The sequence below is a fragment of the Epinephelus moara genome, unplaced genomic scaffold (genome assembly GCF_006386435.1).
Source record: "Epinephelus moara isolate mb unplaced genomic scaffold, YSFRI_EMoa_1.0 scaffold1170, whole genome shotgun sequence".
Classification (NCBI taxonomy): domain Eukaryota; kingdom Metazoa; phylum Chordata; class Actinopteri; order Perciformes; family Serranidae; genus Epinephelus; species Epinephelus moara.
In genome coordinates, this window is record NW_026078632.1 from 29611 (window position 1) to 50412 (window position 20802).

The following is a 20802-nucleotide window of genomic DNA, read 5'->3' on the forward strand; positions in this document are numbered from 1 at the left end:
TCTATAACGTTACTGACTCAAAATTCAGTACCTGTAATCTTGGTTCCTTCTTTGGTCTCAGCAGAAACACCAACACCATACTCATTCTCGCCTGTCACTCTGAAGAAGTAGACTCCTCCCTCTTGCAGGTCTGTCACCTTGTATGTCAGTCTGTGGCATGTGTCAGTCAACCTCGTCCAACCTTTCTTGCTGGCCTCACGGATATCAATAAGGTAGTTCTTGACTGGTCCTCCTCCTTCATTCTCGGGAGTATCCCAGGTTACAGTAGCAGAGGTCTTGGTTACATCCTTGACCTCTATACTGGCAGGAGGTCCAGGGGAATCTAAGACTCTGACACTGAGTGTCAAGGAGGCAGTCCCTGATACACTGGACAAGGTCACAGTGTATTTGCCGGAGTCATTGCGAGTTGCTTTCTCTAAGGTGATGGAGGTGAAGGTGTCTGTTGTGTCAATGACAGCACGAACTCTAAGGTCAACATCAGGCTTTGTCCAGGTTACACTGGGGATTGGTTTGCCTCTAAATGGCACAGTCATGGTGAATGAGCTCCCATCCTTCACAATAAGAGTCTTCCTCATCTCATTGCTAATGTCAAAGACTGGCTCCTCCTCCTTTTCTTTGGCAACCTGTTTGTCTGACTCAGGACTGGGCTCGCTGATTCCAATCTTGTTAATAGACTCGACAACAAACACATATTCAGCTCCAGGTGTCAGTCCAACCACTGTAAACTCTGTGTTCGTGGTATTCCGGACTCCAACAAACCATTCATCATCTAAAGTCTTCCTGTATCTGACTCTGTAACCAGTCACAGGTGCTCCACCATCAAATAGTGGCTTATTCCATGACAGGGTGACTGTGGTCTTTGTAGAGTCAATGATTTTAGGCTTAGCAGGAGGTGAAGGCAGGAATTGTGGGTCTTCAGCCTTGACAAGTGCGCAAGGGATGCTGGGAGCACTAAGGCCAGCAGAGTTCTCTGCAAACACTCTGTACTCATACTCACAGCCCTCACGAAGGTGTGAGGCTTTGACTCTGAGGTCGTAAACAGGTTTCTTATTGACACGACACCAGCGAAGCCCAGTCTTCTCTCGCTTTTCAATGACATAGCCAGAGATACTGCTGCCACCGTCAGAAACTGGTCTTTCCCAACATATGGTCATTGCCTCACTAGTAACTGAGGTGACCTCAACATTAGTGGGAGCTGCAGGCACAGTGAATGGATCCATTGCCTTTGCTGGCTGACTCTCCAGGGCCTCACCATCCCCATATTTGTTGACTCCCCTGACTCTGAAGATGTACTCATTTCCTTTGAGCAGCTTGGTCACTTTACAGGTGGTTGCCTTCATGTCACCATAGACAAGGGTCCAGGCGAGGCGACTGGTCTCACGTTTCTCAACAATGTAGTGCATGATTTCAGCACCACCATTCTCCTGAGGGGGTCCCCATGTTATGGTGCATTTCTCTGCTGTGAGGCCAGACACTGCCAATGGTCCCGAGGCAGGCCCAGGTCTGTCAAGAACCTTACAGTTGACAGCCACAGACCTGGTTCCTCCCACATTGTGCAGGGTAAGGACATACTGGCCAGAGTCCCTCCTGATAGCATCCCTGACAATAAGTGTGGTTGTGAAGTTGGTAGAGGTGATTTCACACCTAGCCTTGGCCTCAATCTCTTTTCCGTCTTTAGACCATGAGACAACTGGGAGTGGACGGCCTGTGATTTCAGCATCAATTCGAATTATCTCTCCAGCCTTAATGACAACAGGCTGTCTGAGCCTATCTTCCAGGATAATAGTGGGAGGGTCTACATCATCCTTGACTGTGATAGGACCAGTGTTCTCTGAGGGAGCACTTAACAGCTCAGCAGAATTCTTAGCAATGACATGGAAGTCATATTGGACATCCTCTGTGAGGCCTGTGACATCGAAGTAGGTGTCTTGCAGGTTGGTGAAGTTGCACTTAAGCCAACGGCCACTGGGAAGTTCTCTACGCTCCACAATGTAGCCTGTTATCTTTACTCCACCATCATACTCTGGCTTCTCCCAAAAGAGGGAAACTGAGTTCCTGGTGATGTTGGTGACTCTAAGGTTATGTGGAGATTCACATGGATCCCTGGCTGCCACAGGCTCACTGGGTTTAGTGCATGGACCAATTCCAGCAATATTTTCAGCATAGACTCTGAACTGATACAACAAGCCCTCTTCAGTGCCTGTCATCTTAAACTGGTTCTCAGTCAGCAGACCTCTGTTGAGCTTGGTCCACAGGATGCTGCTTTGTTCTTTGCATTCAATGTGATAACCAATTACAGGGCTGCCACCATCAGTGGCAGGTCTGCCCCATACCACAAGCATGCCATACTTGGTGGCATGGGAAACATGGACGTTGGTAGGAGGGCCAGGAGGCTCAAAGGGATACTGAGCAATAACAGGAGCAGAGTCAATAGAAGAACTCTTGCCATAGCGGTTCTCAGCTGCAATACGGAACTGATACTCTGTTCCCTGGGTGAGACGTGTCACTTTGATAGATGTCCTGGCTACCGTGGCTGAGACAATCTGCCATGCAGTTGTAGTTGTGTCTCTCTTCTCCACCACATAGTTGTTGATTTGGCATCCACCATCATAAGTTGGTGGATCCCAAGACAGAGAGATGAAATCAGCACTCACTTCATCCATCTTAATGTTGCTGGGTGGGCCAGGTTTGTCCAGGACTATAACAAATATTTCAGCTGTCTTGGTCCCAACTGAGTTTGTCAAAGTAATCTCATACTTTCCTACATCCTCTTTGGTTGCATCCTTAATAACAATCTTGGATGACGTCTTGGAATTAAGAACATTGACCCTGGTTGTCTGCTTAAGTACCTGGCCGTCCTTCTTCCAAGACACGTCAGGCTGAGGTCTGCCTTTGAAGGGAACGTCAATCTTAAGGTCATCTCCTGCTTTTACACTGTATGTGTCATACAACAGGTTGATGATGGGCTGGACCGTGATGTCCCTCACCACCACAGGGGTAGCAAGAGGCTTGGCATCACTCTTGCCCTTATCATTTACAGCAGTCACTCTAAAGGAGTATTCCTCTCCAGTTGCAAGTCCACCAATAGTAGCTTCAAGTGCTTTTACTTCACTGCACACGCTCCATTTGTCATCTCCCTTAGGCTGCATCTCCACAATAAATTTTGTAATCTTGCTGCCTCCATCATGATCAGGTTTCTCCCATGAAAGAGTGACAGTATGTCGGGTCACGTCAACCAGGACAACCTTCCCAGGAGGCAAAGGAGCCTCAGCCACCTTGACTTGATCTGTGAAGGCAGGCAGACCTACTCCCAGCTCATTCACAGCCAGCACACGGAAATAGAATCGACCTCCCTCCTGCAGGTCAGAAATAATGTACGAGTTCCTCACACAGTTGGTGCAAACACTGGTGAAAGCCATTCTCTTTTGCTCTCTCTTCTCCACAATATAGTGTGATATCTTAGCCCCACCATCGATCACAGGGGGCTCCCAGGAGATAGCGACAGAATTTCTCTTCACATCCTTAACTACCAGGTTGGTAGGAGCGCTTGGGGAATCCAGAACTCTGACATTGATGAAGGCTGATTTAGAGCCACTGAGGTTCTCAAGGTTCAGAACATATTTGCCAGTGTCAAATCTATCAACATTCTCAATCACAAGCATTGTGTAAGAGCTTGTGACCTCAATCTGGGCACGCTCATTCAAAGTGCCATCAGCCTTTGACCATCTGACCTCAGGCTCAGGCTTTCCTCTGATTGTCACAAACAGACGCAAAGTGGCAGTGGCACGAATATTAACCATCTTTCTTAAGTCAGCATCTAGTTCAATTTCAGGAGCCTCCAGCTTTTCTGCAGCAATCACAGAACCAGGTAGGTCCACATGCTCTCCTGCTCCCTCTGAGTTAACAGCAAAGATGCGGAAGTTGTACTCTGCATTCTCCTTCAGTGTCTTTACTGTGTAGTGAGTGGTCTGAACACCAGTGGGTGATGTGCAAGATATCCACTCATCATCTCCTGCCTCCTTCCTTTCAACAACATATCCACTGATCTGTGCTCCGCCATCGTAGATAGGCCTGGACCAGGACAGAGAGACTGTGGTGCTCGAATGGTCAGTGACTTTGGGGTTATTTGGAGGACCTGGTGGATAAATGGCATCACAGGCCTTGATGTATTCGGATGGTGCGCTAGGCTTTCCCACACCAGCAGCATTTTCAGCCGAGACCCTGAACTCATAAGAGTGGCCTTCTGTGAGGCCAGCGCATCTAAATCTTAGGTCACTCAGCCTCTTCTTGTTGCACTTGGTCCATCTGATGCCATCCTTATCACGTTTTTCAAGGACATATCCTTCAATCTCAGCTCCTCCATTATTCTCTGGTCTCTCCCATGTAAGCACTATAGAGTCCCTTGTGATAGCGCTGGGCTCTGGGGTGGAGGGGGCACTGGGAGTGGTGAAGGGGTTACGAGCAATAACAGGCTCAGATTCCAAAGGCTCACCAACACCATATTTATTTACAGCTGTGACTCTGAAGATGTATTCATTGCCAGGCAGCAGTTTTGTGATTTTGTAGCTGATGGCCTGGATCTTGGGCTCAACCATGGTCCATGACAAACGACTGGTCTCTCTCTTCTCAATGATGTAGTGAGAGATAGCAGCTCCACCATCGTGTGAGGGATGGCTCCAGTGCAGATAACATTTCTCGGCTGTGACCCCCTTGACTTCTAGTGGGCCATCAGGAGGTCCGGGTCTATCCAGAACTTTAACATTAACTGGGATCATTTTGACTCCTCCCACATTGACAAGTTTGAGGGTGAAATGACCACCATCCACTCTGATGCAATCCTTGACTGTTAGGATGGTACGTGTAAGTGTGGTCTTGACCTCCATTCTTGGTGTGGTTTTATCAATCTCCTTTCCGTCCTTTAACCAAATGACTTCAGGTAGAGGCTTGCCAGTGTAGTCAGCATCAATGACAAAAGTCTCACCAGCATTAACAACAGTCGTATCCTTGAATTTAGAATCCAAAGTGGCCTCCGGAGCCACAATTTCATCTTTGGCTGTGATTTCTCCTGTGCTCTGAGAGGGACGGCTGGAAATGCCAGCAGCGTTCCTGGCAATGACTCTGAATTCATAAACACAGTCCTCAGTCAGGCCAGTGAGTGTGTACTGCGTATCAATGATGTTGGTGAAGCTGGCCTTCATCCAGCGGGTATCTGGGTGCTTTCTCCTCTCGATCAAATAGCCAGTGATTGCACTGCCTCCATCATACTGAGGCCTAGTCCACTGAAGTGTTACAAGATTTCTGGTGATATTAATAGCCTCAGGAGTGCCTGGTGGGTCACAGGGGTCCCTGGCTACTGTGCTCTCAGAGACCTTGCTAGCTGGGCTAAGTCCAGCAATGTTCTCAGCATAAACTCTGAATTCATACTCAATACCTTCTTCCAGCTCTGTAGTCTTGAAACGTGTTTCTGGGATTAAAAGCTTATTGAGTTTGGTCCACAAAAGACTGTTCTTTTCTTTTCTCTCAAGGTGATAGCCTATGATGGGGCTGCCTCCATTGTTGGTGGGAGGTTTCCACTCAACAACCATGTTATCCTTGGTTGCAGCAGAAACAACTGGTGTTCCTGGGGCCGCAGGCTCACTGAATGGATACTGAGCAATAACAGTGGGAGAGACAATGGCAGAACTCTTTCCATATCTATTCTCAGCAGACACTCTGAATTGATACTCAGTGCCAGTCTTCAAGTTAGTGACTTTGATAGTTGACCTGGCAATAGTAGCAGACACAATCTGCCATGCAGTCGTGGTGGTGTCTCTCTTCTCCACAATGTAGTTGTTGATCTGACAGCCTCCAGTATACTCTGGTGGCTCCCAGGAGAAAGTGACAAAATTAGAGCTCACCTCCTCAATCTTCACAGGGCCTGTGGGTGGGCCAGGCTTATCAAGAATGATGACAGTGACCTCCTCTGTTGCTGTTCCAACACTGCTGGTGGCGGTGATGGTGTATTTACCAGAGTCTTCCCTATTTGCATCCTTGATGGCCAGCTTAGTAGATGATGGTGTACTGGATACATTTAGTCTGGTTGTCTCCTTAATAGCCTGCCCATCCTTCTTCCATTCAACTTTGGGAACAGGGCGTCCAATCACTGGAATCTCAATCTTCAGATCCTCACCATTCTGTATACTGTAAGTGTTGAATGTCATCTTGAATCTGGGCTCAATAGTTACGTCTTTAGCCGTGACTGGGGCAGCCAGAGGCCTGGGGTCACTCTTGCCCTTCTCATTGAAAGCTGACACTCTAAACAGATACTCATGGCCTGGGCTAAGGCCTGTAACAGTGCCGTCGCAAGTTTTGGTTGTGGCGGCCACCACCCATTCCTCTGAACCCACAGGCTGCATCTCAATGTAGTAGCCCATGATCCTGCTGCCTCCATCATGGTCTGGCTTCTCCCAAGAGAGTGAGGCAGATTTTTTGGTCACTTCAGTCAAAGTGACCTTACCCACTGACAGAGGAGGCTCAGAGGTCTTAACTGAGTCCTCTGTCTCAGCTGCCTGTCCCACGCCAAACTCATTCTCTGCTAAGACTCTGAAATAGTAGATAGTTCCCTCAGTGAGGCCAGTGACACGATAGCTTGTCTTTGTGCACTTGTTGTCCACGTTAGAGTAAACTGTTCTGGTAGACTCGCGCTTTTCAACCAAGTAATTCTTGATTCTTGCACCACCATCAATAAGAGGAGGCTCCCAGGTCAGAGTGACGCTTTCTCTCTTAATATCTTTAACTGTTAGATTCAGAGGAGCCCCTGGAGTGTCCAGAACTCTAACTGAGACAAAGGCTGATTTGGTGCCAGCACTATTTTCCAATTTGAGGATGTATTTTCCAGCATCATATTTGTCACAGATGTCGATGGAGAGCTGTGTATATTCTTCACCACTCTCTATCTGAACTTTAGTGGGCAGCTCTCCATCCTCCTTGGCCCAGGTGATCTCAGGAGTAGGACGGCCCTTGAATGGAATGCAGATTCTCATTGAGCCTCCTGCACGGACAACTATTCCCTTCCTGAGCTCTGAATCTAAAATCATCTCTGGAGGATCAATCTTATCCAAAGGTTTCACAACTCCCTCGAGCTCAGTGGGCTCACCAACACCAAGCTTATTGATGGCACATATGCGCACCTTGTATTCCTGGTGCTCTATCAACTTTTTGATGGTAAACTTGGTTGCATTAACTCCCATGGGTGGGGTGCATATGGTCCACTCCTCCTCATCAGCCTTGGTAATTTCCACTGCGTATCCTTGAATCTCACAACCACCATCATAGATAGGCCGGTGCCAGGCTACAGTGATGGTGTCTTTGGCCGTGTCGACCACATGGACATTGGAAGGACAACCAGGTTCAAAGCTGGGGTCACAGGCTTTGAGGTATGGTGTAGGTGGGCTTGGTTGACCCACTCCAGCAGCATTCTCAGCAGATACCCTGAATTCATACTCATGGTCCTCAGTCAGTCCTGTTACTCTGAAACGCAAGTCTGTCACTCTGCGTTTGTTGCACTTGGTCCATCTCACTCCAGCTCTGTCTCTCTTCTCAACAATATAACCAACAATCTCACTGCCTCCAGTGGTCTGAGGGCGGTTCCAGCAGACAGTCATGGAGTCCCTAGTAATGTTGGTGATCTCCAACTCCTGAGGTGAGCCAGGAGGAACAAACGGATTTCTCATGATAACTGCTGCTGACTCAAGAGGCTCGCCCACACCATATTTGTTAACAGCCATGACTCTGAAGATGTACTCATTGCCCTTCAACAGTTTGGTAACCTTAATCATGGTAGCTCCACAATCACTGGAGACCACAGTCCATGCCAAGCGACTGGTTTCTCTCTTCTGAATGATGTAGTGAGAAATGCTAGCTCCTCCATCGTGCCTGGGAGGCAGCCATGACAGTGAACACTTCTCCTCAGTGACATTGCTGACAGTAATAGGTCCCTCTGAGGGGCCTGGTCTATCCAGGACCTTTACACTGAATGGAACAGTCTTAGTTCCAGCCACATTAGTCAGAACCAGCGTGTACTGTCCACCATCCACTCTGATGGCATCCTTCACAACCAGCAAAGCCTTGAAATCTGTATTTTTGATCTCAGCTCTTGCTGAGTTTTCAACTTCAACATTTCCCTTGAACCACTGAGCTGTGGGGATGGGCTTTCCTTCCACACTGGCCTCCAGACTGAAAGTCTCTCCAGCATTGATAACAATGGTCTGGTTGTACATAGGATCTGTCTCACACTTAGGTGGGTCAACTTCATCCTTGGCTGTGATGGATCCTGTGCTTTCTGAGGGCTTGCTGACAGCACCGGCTGCATTCCTTGCAATTACTCTGAAATCATATTTACTGTCTTCTGCCAGGCCAGTAACTGTGAATTCATGTTCAATGACGTTTGCAAAGCTGGCCTTCATCCACTTTCCTTCAGGAAGGTCACGTTTCTCCACTACATAGCCAGTAACCAAGCTTCCACCATCATACTCTGGAGGGGTCCATCTCAGCTTCACTGAGTGCCTGGTCACAATCACAGCATCAGGACGGCCAGGAGGATAACATGGGTCGCGGGCTACATAAACTTCAGAGACTTTGCTGCATTTTCCAATGCCAACAATATTCTCTGCATAAACTCTGTACTCATACTCAATGCCTTCCTCAAGAGGAGTAGATTTGAACCTGCAATCTTGGATGAGCATTTTGTTGATCTTGGTCCAGAGGATACTGTTCTTCTCTTTCCTCTCCAGATGATAGCCTAAAATGGCACTGCCTCCATCAGATGGGGGTTTGTGCCACTCAACCACCATATAGTCTTTAGCATATGAAGATACAAATGGTGTTCCTGGTGGGCCAGGCTCCTGGAATGGGTACTGTGCCACAACAGGCTCCGAATCAATTGCATAACTCCTTCCATATCTATTCTCAGCATAGATTCTGAACTGGTATTCACTGCCTGTCTTCAGATTGGTCACTTTTAGTGTGGTTCTGGCCACAGTGGCAGATACAACCACCCAGTTGGTTGTGGTTGTATCTCTCTTCTCAACCACGTAATTGGAGATTGGGCAGCCACCTGTATATGTAGGAGAATCCCAGCTGAGAGTAATACTCTCAGCACTGATGTCCTCCAATTTGACAGGGCCTGTTGGTGGACCTGGTTTGTCCAGGGTGATCACTTCAATTGTAGCATCCTTGGAACCCAGGGTATTGGTAACATTGATGCTGTACATGCCTCCATCCTCCTTGGTAGCGTCCTTTATGGTGAGAGTGGTGAGACGTAGTGAGTCAGTGACATTGACTCTGGTGGTTTGCTTGAGAGCTGCTCCATCCTTGGTCCAAGTGATGGTTGGTTTTGGATGACCAGCAACTGGGACCTCTATCTTGAGATCATACCCCACCTGGACATGGTAGGTGCTCGTTTTGGGTCTAACAGCAGGCTCAATCACAAGGTCCCTTGCTACAACTGTTTGAACCAGTTGTCTGGGGTCACTTTTACCTTTGTCATTTACAGCAATAACTCTGAACTGATACTCCTCTCCCTTAAGTAGATTTGTCACTACAGCTTCCAGTGCCTTCCCACTAGCGCACACAGACCAAGTTTCACTGTCCTTAGGTGCCAGTTCAATTTCATAGTAACTGATCCTACTGCCGCCATCATGCTCAGGCTTCTCCCAGCTTAGAGTTACAGAGTTACGAGTGACGTCAACAACACTGACTTTACCAGGTGGCTGAGGCTTTTCAGATATCTTAATTGGTTCTGTAGTTTTAATGGGGAGACCCACACCATATTCATTTTCAGCAAGGACTCTGAAAAAGAAGATTCCACCCTCTGGAAGAGGCTCAACTTTCCATGACATCCTGTTACAGGTGGTAACTGGAGAATAAACTTTCCTAGTGCTCTCACGCTTTTCAACGATATAATGCTTTATCTTTGAGCCACCATCCAGAAGTGGAGGCTCCCATGTGAGACTGACAGAATTCTTTGTAATCTCTTTCACCAACAAGTTAGTTGGTGAACTAGGTGCGTCCTGGACTCTGACACTGATAAAGACTGACTTCACTCCGCTGGCATTCTCTGCAGTCAGGGTGTACTTGCCAGTGTCAAATATGTCAACATTCTCGATGACAAGTGAAGCATAGTTGCCCGTACAGTCAATCTGGGCAGTCTCCTTAATCTCGCCCTCAGCCTTGCCCCATTTCACCTCAGGAGCTGGGCGACCTCTCACAGGAACAAACAACCTGAGAGTACTTGCTGCTCTTATGTTGATCATCTTTCTCATATCAGCATCCAGGTCAAGATCGGGAGCCTCAAGCTTCTCCTCCAGTAGAATTTTTCCTGGAACATCAGCATGCTCTCCAACACCAACTTTGTTGATGGCACACACTCTGAATTGGTACTCGTGCTTCTCAAGAAGCTTTTTCACTGTAAACTTAGTGTCCTTGATGCCAGTTGGAGGAGTGCACATAAACCACTCATCAGTTACTGTATTGCAGGCCTCAACAATGTAACCCTGAATCTCACAACCACCATCATAGATAGGTTTGCCCCATGTCAGGGAAACAGTGGACCTAGATGTGTCCACCACTTTGGGGTTGTTTGGTGGACCTGCTTTGAAGATAGGATCCAATGCTTTGTAGTACACTGTTGGTGCACTAGGTGTGCCAACACCTGCAGCATTTTCAGCAGCAACTCTGAATTCATAGCTGTGGTTTTCTAGGAGGCCTGTTACTCTGAAGCGCAGCTCACTCACTGTGCGCTTATTGCATCTAGTCCATCTCACACCGTCCTTGTCACGTTTCTCAACAATGTATCCCTGGATAGGACTGCCACCATCATTAGTTGGTCTCTCCCAGGTCACTACCATGGAGTCTTTGGTGATTGTGGAGACTTCTACCTCTGTTGGTGGGCTGGGAGTGACAAATGGATTTTTGGCAACCATTGACTCAGATTCCAGAGGCTCACCAACTCCATATTTGTTGACAGGAATCACTCTAAAGATGTACTCATTACCAGGAAGAAGTTTTGTGATCTTCAGGTTTAGTGTCTGAACTTTTGGTTCAACTACTGTCCATACCAGTCGGCTGGTTTCCCTTCTCTCAACAATGTAATGGGAAACATCGCTACCTCCATCTTGCAAGGGAGGTTTCCAGGCAATGGAGCATTTCTCACTGGTGACCCCATAGATGGAGATAGGGCCTTCAGGTGGACCTGGTCTGTCCAGGACCTTTACATTAATGTTAATAGATTTCTCTCCTCCAACATTCTTTATGAGTAAAGTGTACTGACCTCCATCAACACGGATAGCTTCTTTAACAACTAGACAAGCTGTAAAGTCTGTGTTCTTGAGCTCTAAGCGAGCTGCTTCAGTAATTTCTTGGCCCTCCTTCAGCCAGTGTACTGTGGGCACAGGCTTACCATAGATAGCAGCCTCAAGCCTAAATGTCTCTCCAGCGTTTACCACCACAGCCTGGGAGTACTTAGTATCTAAGTCAATCCTGGGTGGATCCACCTCATCCTTGGCAGTGATGGCTCCAGTAGAATCAGATGGCTGGCTGAAGACACCTGCTGCATTTCTGGCGATGACACGGAACTCATAAATCTGATCCTCAGTAAGTCCTGTGACAACAAATTCTGTCTCTAAGATGTTGGCGAAACTCGCCTTCATCCATCGGCCAGCTCCTTCCTTTTTCTCAACCACATAGCCTGTGATCTTGATGCCTGCATCGTATTCAGGTTTAGTCCATCTGAGTGTCACTTGGTTTCTTGTGACAATCACAGCCTCTGGTTTTCCTGGTCTGTCACAAGGATCTCTGGCCACTTGCATTTCACTCACTTTGCTGGCTTTGCTGACACCAACAATGTTCTCAGCATAGACTCTGAACTCATAATCGATACCCTCCTCAAGGCCAACAGCCTTAAATCTGGTCTCTGGGATAAGTTGTTTATTCTGTTTCACCCACAGTATACTGTTTCTCTCTTTAAGCTCCAAGTGGTAGCCCAGAATTTTGCTTCCACCATCATTGCTAGGTTTCTCCCATACAACCACCATACTCTCCTTGGTGACTGACTGGACCACAACAGAACGTGGTGAGCTAGGTACTTCAAATGGATACTGAGCAACAATGGTATCAGAAACCAGCACTGAGGACTTGCCATATCTATTCTCTGCAGCAATTCTAAACTGGTACTCAACTCCAGTCTTAAGACGGGCTGCCTTGATAGTGGTTCTGGCCACAGTAGCTGAGACAATCTGCCAGTTAGTGGTAGATGTGTCTCTCTTTTCAACAATGTAATTGTTGATAGCACAACCGCCGTCATACTCTGGTGGATTCCAGGAAAGGACCACACTGTCAGCAGTGACTTCATCCAGCTTAATTGGGCCAGTTGGGGGTCCAGGCTTATCTAGAACAACAACACTGATGTCTGTTGATGCCTCTCCAGCTATATTGTTCAGTTTGACAGTATATGTGCCCACATCATCTCTGCAAGCATCCCTAATAACTAGGAGAAGGTTTTTGTCAGTGGCTTCAGCATTAACTCTTGTTGTCTCCTTGAGAGCAACACCATCTTTGAGCCAAGTTGCTGTAGCCTTGGGACAGGCAACATATGGTACATCTATCTTCAGATCATCTCCTGCTAGCACACTAAATGTGCTGAAAAGAAGTTTGAAGGTTGGTGAGATGACTAGGTCTTTAGCCACAACAGGCACATTGAGTGAACGTGGGTCACTAACTCCCTTTTCATTGGTGGCTGAGATACGGAACATGTACTCCTCTCCCCGTGTAAGGCCAGTTACAACAGCCTCATTGGTCTTTACCACCATGACCTGGGTCCATTTCTCACTGCCTTTACCCTGCATTTCAACAATGTACCCTGTGATTCTGCTGCCACCATCATGGTCAGGCTTTTCCCAAGTTAGTGTGACACTGGAGCTGGTAACTTCACGAACGGACACTTTGCCTGGTGGTAGAGGTTTCTCAGACACTTTAATTGGTTCAACAGTCTCTACTGGGAGGCCAATGCCAAATTCATTCTCAGCCAGGACTCTGAAAGAGTACATCTTTCCTTCCTCCAAGTTACCAACCTTCCAACTAGACTTAGGGCAGCTGGCACAGACTGTTGAGTAGGCCTTTCTGGTTGACTCACGCTTCTCAACAATGTAGCTGCGGACCCTGGAGCCACCATCAATGAGAGGTGCATCCCAAACAAGGGAAACTGAATCTTTAGTGACCTCCTTGACAATCAGGTTCTGTGGTGCTCCGGGAGTGTCTAGCACCCTGACATTAACAAAGGCTGATTTACTTCCCGAGGCATTCTCCACAGTCACTATGTATTTACCTGCATCAAATCTGTCAACATTGTCTATCTGAAGGGTGGTGAATGATGAAGTGATTTCAATGTTAGCTCGGTCCAGAGATTCTCCATGCTCTCTTGACCATTTAACTTCAGGTACTGGTCTACCCTTAATGGGAACAAAGAGTCTGAGTGTGCTACAGGCTCGGATGCAGACCACCTTACGCAGCTCTGCTCCAAGTTCAATTTCTGGAGGAAGCAATCTGTCTTCAGCCTTAGGGGTTCCAGGAACAGCAGCAGGCTCTCCCACTCCCTCACAATTAGTGGCACAGATGTTGATTTTGTACTCCTGGTTTTCTTTCAAGTTGGTGATGGTAAAGGAAGTGGCTACCCATCCCTTTTTGGGAGTGTGAATAGTCCACTCATCCTCCTCAGGAAGGCAGGTCTCCACTATGTAACCAGTGATTTCAGAACCGCCATCATAGACAGGTTTGTTCCAGGCAAGGGTAATGGAAGACTTGGTTGTGTCAAGAACTCTGGGATTCCCTGGAGGTCCAGGCTGGAAGATGGTGTCCTCAGCTTTGTAGAATGGACTCGAAGGACTAGGCTGGCTTAGACCAGCATTATTCTGTGCAAAAACTCTGAATTCATACTCATGTCCAGGTGTGAGGCCAGAGGCCTTGAATCGCAGGTCAGTTACAGTCCTCTTGTTGCACTTTACCCAGCGCAGGCCAGTCTTATCCCTTCTCTCAATTATGTAGGTGTTTATACTGCTGCCTCCATCGTGTTCAGGGCGCTCCCAGCAGACAACCATGGAGTCCTTGGTAATGGTGGTAACTTCAGGCTGCTGTGGTGGGTCACTGGGGACATAGGGGTTGGTACAAATGATAGGTTCAGACTCCCGGGGTTCACCTACACCATACTTGTTAACAGCCATGACTCTAAAGATGTATTCGTTGCCCTTCAGAAGCTTGGTGACCTTGAACCTGTTTGCCTGAAGGTCTGTGGCCACATTTGTCCATGCCAACCTACTGGTCTCACGCCTCTGAATGATAAAGTATTCGATCTTGGCACCGCCATCATGTGTTGGATGCAGCCAGTTAAGGACGCATTTCTCAGCAGTGACGTCAGTAACAGTGAGGGAGTCTGGTGGTCCAGGTCTGTCGAGCACCTTGACATTAAAGGTGAACTTTGCAAAGCCACCGGGATTGCTGGCAGTCAGAGTATAAGCACCTCCATCTCTTCTCAGGGAATCTTTGTTTACCAGAGTTGTGTGGAAGTCTGTTGTCTTTATCTCTATCTTGGCTGTATCCTCAAGCTCCTTTCCTTCCTTGGTCCATACCAGAGATGGGAGGGGCCTGCCAGTCACACTGGCCTCCAGCTTGAATACCTCTCCTGCCATGACAATAACATTGCTGCTATACAATGCGTCAACATCAAGCCTGGGCTCTTCAAGGTCATCTCTGCATGTGATTGCCTCTGATGGCTGGGATGGAGCACTAACAGCACCAGCTGAATTTCTAGCAAACACACGGAATTCATAAGTTGCATCTTCGGTCAGACCACTGACTGTGTAGATGGTTTCTAGGATGTTGTTGAAGTTGGCTTTGAGCCAGCGTCCATTGGGCATCTCTCTCCTCTCTACTGTGTATCCAGTGATGGAAAATCCACCATCTCCCTCTGGTTTGGTCCATGACACTGTCACCTCATGTCTGGTAATATTCAATGCCACAGGCCTGCCTGGTGCGTCAACTGGGTCCAAAGCATACATAGGCTCAGAGGGTTTGCTTGGTTTGCTGAGACCGGCCATGTTTTCAGCAGTAACACGGTGTTCATATGCAATTCCATCAACAAGGCCTGTTGATTTGAAGATATTTCCGATAACAAGAGCTTTGCTGATCCTCTGCCATAGAATGCTGTTTTTCTCTTTTCTGTCCACATGATAGCCAAGGATGGGACTGCCTCCATCAGAGGAAGGCTCATTCCAGCTCAGAGTCATAGCATCCTTGTTAAAAGATGTGACCACAGGAATGCCTGGCTGGCCTGGCACATCAAATGGATAGGCAGCAACCACTGGCTCAGAGATAATGCTTGGTCCAATGCCATATCTGTTCTGGGCCTTGACACGGAACTGATATTGAGTTCCAGTATTGAGTCTGGCTGCTTTAAATGTGGTGCGGATTACTGTAGCTGCCAACTCCACCCAGGAAGTACCAGTAGTCTCCCGCATCTCAACAATATAGTTGTTGATGGGAACACCTCCATCACTTTCTGGTGCCTCCCAGGATATGAGAACATAATCACAGGAGACCTCTTCCAGCTTGATGGGACCAGTGGGAGGACCTGGAATGTCATGGACCAGGACTGTGATCGTCTCAGTCACTGTACCCAGCATGTTCTTTCCAGTCATAGAATACTGGCCTGCATCAGTCCTCTTGATCTCATTAATGTTGAGGATAGTCGATGTTGGTGTGACTTCAGTGTTGATTCTCTGTGTCTCCCTGAGTGCTATGTCTCCCTTCTTCCAGGAAACCACAGGTCTGGGTTTGCCCAGCACTGGAATCTCCACCTTGACACGGTCCCCTGCCTTGACAATAACCGTCTTCTGATAGACTCCACGCAAGTCAAATGAAGGAGGAGAAGTCTGCTCTTTGATAATAGCAGGCCTGCTTTCACGTGGGTCGCTCCTGCCTGATGCATTGACAGCCATTATGCGGAAGGTATATTCTGCACCCTCAATCAGATCTGTTACAATGTAGTCCAGAGCCTTTATGGTGGCCACATGGACCCACTGGTCAGTATCCTTCTTCTGGGCCTCAATGACGTATCCAGTGATCAAGCTGCCACCATCATGCAAGGGCTTGGTCCATGCCAGGCTGGCACTGTCAGCTGTCACATCTGTGACATACAAGTTTTCTGGTGGAGATGGGGCCTGGGACACCCTGATTGGCTCAGGGGATTCAGCGGGCTCGCCTACACCCAGGTCATTTTCAGCAGAGATACGGAAATAGTAGTAAGCTCCCTCCTCAAGGTCTGTAAACTTGAAGGAACACTTCTGCCATGTAGTGCTAAGCACTGTGTAGGCTTTCTTGGTAGCCTCTCTCTTTTCAATAACATAGTTCTTAATCTTAGAACCACCATCGATTATAGGGATTTCCCACTGGAGGGTGATGCTGTTCTTGGTGATCTCTCTCGGCTTGACGTTGACTGGTGGTCCTGGAGTGTCCAAAACTCTCACATTAACAAAGCCGGTTTTCTTTCCAGCAACATTCTCCAGACACAGGTTGTATTTTCCAGCATCGTATCGAGTGCAGTCAGGAATAACCAGTAGAGTGTAGGACTCTGTGGTGTCAATGTGTGCACGTGTTTTCAGGTTGGTATCATCTTTGCTCCAGGTTACTTCAGGAACAGGACGACCCTTGATGGGAACAAACATACGGATTGAAGCACGGCACCTGACCACCAGGGTTCTCCTTAATTCAGCATCCAGCTCAAAGTCTGGCAAAGACTCCTGGTCCACCAGTTCAGTCACTTTCTCAATCTCTGCAGGTTCGCCAACGCCCTCTGAGTTTATAGCACTGACCCTGAAATGGTATTTGCCTCCTTTTTGAAGTTTACCAATAACATATTCAGTAATTTTTACTGGATACTGTGTCTCCACTTCCCAGTCATCATGTCCCTCCTTTTTGTACTCAACAATATATCCCTCTACATCAAGACCACCATCATAGTGGGGTTTGCCCCAGGCGAAGGTAGCTGTGGTTCTTGTGGTGTCTGTAATTCTGGCGTTGGATGGAGGACCAGGTGGATCTAATGAGGAAAAAAAAAACAGGAGTTTAAAAAAGTTAGTGGGCACCTCTTTACAAAGATGCATGATGTTTATTTTTTTACTTCTCTGCATTTGCAACTCTCCTGTTTAAAAATGTAACTGAGAAGTCCAGTTTTACTTACACACAATGTCCTTGGTCATCACAGGGTGTGTGGGCTCACTTGGCTCCCCAAATCCAGCCTTGTTCTCAGCAGTGACTCTAAACTCATACTCTACTCCCTCAGTTAGACCCTGCACCTTAAAGCGCAGGTCAGGGATTGTCCTCTTAGAGGCTCTCACCCATCGCATTCCTTTCCTCTCTTTCCTCTCGACACAATATCCTCTAATGTCACTTCCTCCATCCCGTACTGGTCTCTTCCATGAAATGGTGACAGCGTTCCTACTGACGTTATCAATCTCTGGGACTGAGGGTGGGCCTGGTGGGCCTGGGGAAACAAAGCAACATTTTGGTCAGTTATGCCTTGAACTATTAAATTCTTCAGCTTAAAGGATTTTTACAATCCTAAGGTGGTCTAGAAATACTATAAAATTACAATCATTTATGAATAACAAAAAAACTTACTGAAACTGTCAACCATTTTGATTGGACCAGACTGGCTTGAGTCTCCGATGCCATACTGGTTCACAGCAAACACCCTGAAGATGTACTCGTTGCCCTTGATCAGTTTGTGGGCTACATGTCTGCAGTCCACAATGTTTTCAGCTAACTTGGTCCACTGCAGGCGGCTGGTCTCTCTCTTTTCAAGGGTGTAGGACTTGATAGCGGAGCCTCCATCCTCCTCTGGTGGAAGCCAGGTCAGAGTACACTTCTCAGCTGAAATGTTACTGGCTTCGATGGGGCCTGGAGCTCCAGGCACATCAAGGACCTTCACCTTTACATGTTCTTCCTTAATGCCAAAGGGATTGCTGGCAGTGATGGTGTATTCTCCTGTGTTCTTCCGGCTTGCATACTTGATAGCAAGAGTGGAGGAGGTTGGGGTGCTAGTGATGGTGACAACGTCAGAGGTCTTGAACTCACGGCCTCCCTTCGACCAGACAGCAGTGGGTGGAGGTTTGCCCACAATCTTGGAGGCTGAGATCACAATGGTGTCTCCTGCCTTGACTGATACACCGTCCTTCATGTCTGGGTCAATGGTGATGGTCGGTGGCTCTGCAAAGAGGATGGAAGAAAGTTGCATTATAACTGTCTACAGAACTCATAAAGTCAACTTAATGACAATATGAATTTCAAGACCTGATATCTGTAAAAGTAAAATAAAATGATTTGAAGGACCTGCATTCACAAATGTTTTAACTGCTGAACTACCCTACTTAGCTTACCATACTCATCCTTGCAGGTCAGAAGCTCAGTAACCTCTGAAGGAGGACTGATAGCTCCGGCAGAATTCTTGGCCCTTATCCTGAACTGATACTGAGCTCCGTCTGTCAGGTCACTGACAGTGAAGGCACAAATCTGGATGTTAACATGATTGGCCTTCATCCAGGTCTTGCCGCCAGCCTCCAGCTTCTCCACCATGTAGCCAGTCAGCTTGTGGCCACCATCATATTTGGGAGCGGTCCATATCAGAGTGACTGTGGTCCTGGTGACATTAATCACTTCAGGCTTGCCAGGAGGATCTAACAGGACACAAAGTCAATGTGTTACAGAAAATATACTTTCCATTCAAGTATCCATACTATTGCAATAAAAACTGGAGAGTTGCCAAAGCAGAATTTAGTTTTCACATTAGGGAAAAACAATCTGAAAGCAGTGAACTCACCAATAGGATCAAGGGCAACCACAGCCTCAGTAACCTTGCTTGGCTTTCCTAAGCCGGCCATGTTCATGGCCATCACCCTGAACTCATACTCGAGTCCCTCGATCAGGCCAGTAACTCTGCACTCCTTCAGTCTCAGAGGAGTCTTAGTGGCCCGTTTCCACATCAGACTGTTCCTCTCCTTGAACTCCACATGATATCCTACAGAGAATACAAAAATCTGTTGGTCATGCTGTTTGCTATGAGCTTACAATTAACTAAAAACTGATAGGTTTAGTTCACAGTCTGTTACCAGTAACTGGGGAGCCACCGCTGTCCTTTGGATCAGCCCAAGTCAAGATAGCTGACTCATGGCGGATGCTCGCTATTTCTGGAGGAGCAGGTGCCCCAGGCACATCTGGAGGAAGCAGAGAAAGAGACAGGAGTGGAAAGGTTAAGAAAGGAGAAATTAAACTTACAAAGCTTGTGTGAGATGGGGTTGACTTCTTTAGAAGTAAAACACAGTAATTAGTAACAGAAAGACTTTAAAAGAAATGTGACATGTTAAATTGTAATAAACCATTTAACTAGCATTAATTAGAGGCGTGATACTCACCAAATGGATGCTGGGCAATGACTGGGTCAGACCTCAGATACTCTCCAACTCCATACTTGTTCTCAGCAAACACTCTAAAGATGTACTCTTTTCCCTCATGGAGCCTGATCACCCTCATGGTGGTCTTCTGAATAGCTGAAGCCACTGTGGCCCACTTGTTGTCTGTTGTCCTCCTCTTCTCCACAATGTAGTTGGACACTTCTGCACCACCATCATCTGCAGGCGGTCCCCACTCCAGGGTCATGGCATCGGCAGTGATCTCGTCAAAATTAATGGGTCCAGTACAGATGCCAGGCTTACCAACCACCTTCAGCTGGAACTTGCAGTCCTTGGAGCCAGCACTGTTCTTGACATTGATGGTGTAGGTCTCAGCATCTCCTCTCTGGCAGTCTCTGATCAGCAGAGTGGTGACACCATGGGATGCCTCCACGCACATTCGGCCAGTGTCGCCAAGCCCCACGTCGCCCCTCTTCCAGGTGGCAGTGGGGAGAGGTATTCCACTGAGGGGGATGTTGATGCGCGTGGTGCTACCCTCCTTCACCACATAGCAACCGTCATGCAGATTACTCAAGTTGCAGTCAGGCAGCACTGAAATCCAAAGGAGTTTGCTTAACAGAAAATATTTATAAAGAATTTTATGTTCTCACAAAAATATATACTAAACTTAAACAATAGGTGTTTTGGGACTGGAGAAACTCTTTAATAGTTCTAAGAACCCCCCCTTTTTTGTTGTGTCCGCACCGCAAGTACTAGCAACAAACATAGTTCTTGGAACATTGTTTTGAGGGACACTTTTAGCTCCTAATTCAGTGTAGGTACTCTCCCAGCACAAGAGGAACCATGAGTGATGTAAATGTATGGTTATTGGATCCAACACAACCGATGCAGCACGGGTAACCACCATTTTAAAAAACCCGAAAGCCATGTAAAAAACAGACAACACAAAAAACACAATTCTGACTCTTAAAAAACAAAAGTGACATTGCTATACCAACTGCTGGTCAGCTTACAGTATGTCACTTAAAAGAATACTCCGACGATTTGGGAGTTATGCCCTTTCTCTATCATTTTCATAGTGAGACAACATGATCAATATCTTTTTTGTGTCTGTATGTCCAGTGGCTAGGTCTCAGCGGTTAGCATTGCGGCTTAGCTTAGCGAATACAATTGAAGTCTATAGTGGGTCAGTAGCCTACAGTAAAAGTGAACAAATAAACGTTACAGAAACCCTGAAGCTGGCATTTCTGCACGTGCATTTAAAATCAACATGTTTAAACATTAATTTGAAAAACGAGAGTCCTTTTTA

The 20802-nt window shown here is 47.2% G+C and overlaps 1 protein-coding gene across 1 annotated transcript in view; it reads right to left on the bottom strand.

The window, feature by feature from the left end:
* ttn.2 (titin, tandem duplicate 2) overlaps window positions 1-20802 on the bottom strand; it is an 89260-nt gene that overhangs the window by 28986 nt on the left and 39472 nt on the right. Inside the window, exons 64-70 of the mRNA XM_050039535.1 lie at window positions 19497-20084; window positions 19194-19298; window positions 18905-19102; window positions 18465-18761; window positions 17707-18294; window positions 17267-17569; window positions 32-17125 (exon numbers count right to left, since the gene is read on the bottom strand). Coding sequence (XP_049895492.1) covers window positions 32-17125; window positions 17267-17569; window positions 17707-18294; window positions 18465-18761; window positions 18905-19102; window positions 19194-19298; window positions 19497-20084 — 19173 coding nt within the window. The remainder of the gene's footprint in view (window positions 1-31; window positions 17126-17266; window positions 17570-17706; window positions 18295-18464; window positions 18762-18904; window positions 19103-19193; window positions 19299-19496; window positions 20085-20802) is intronic.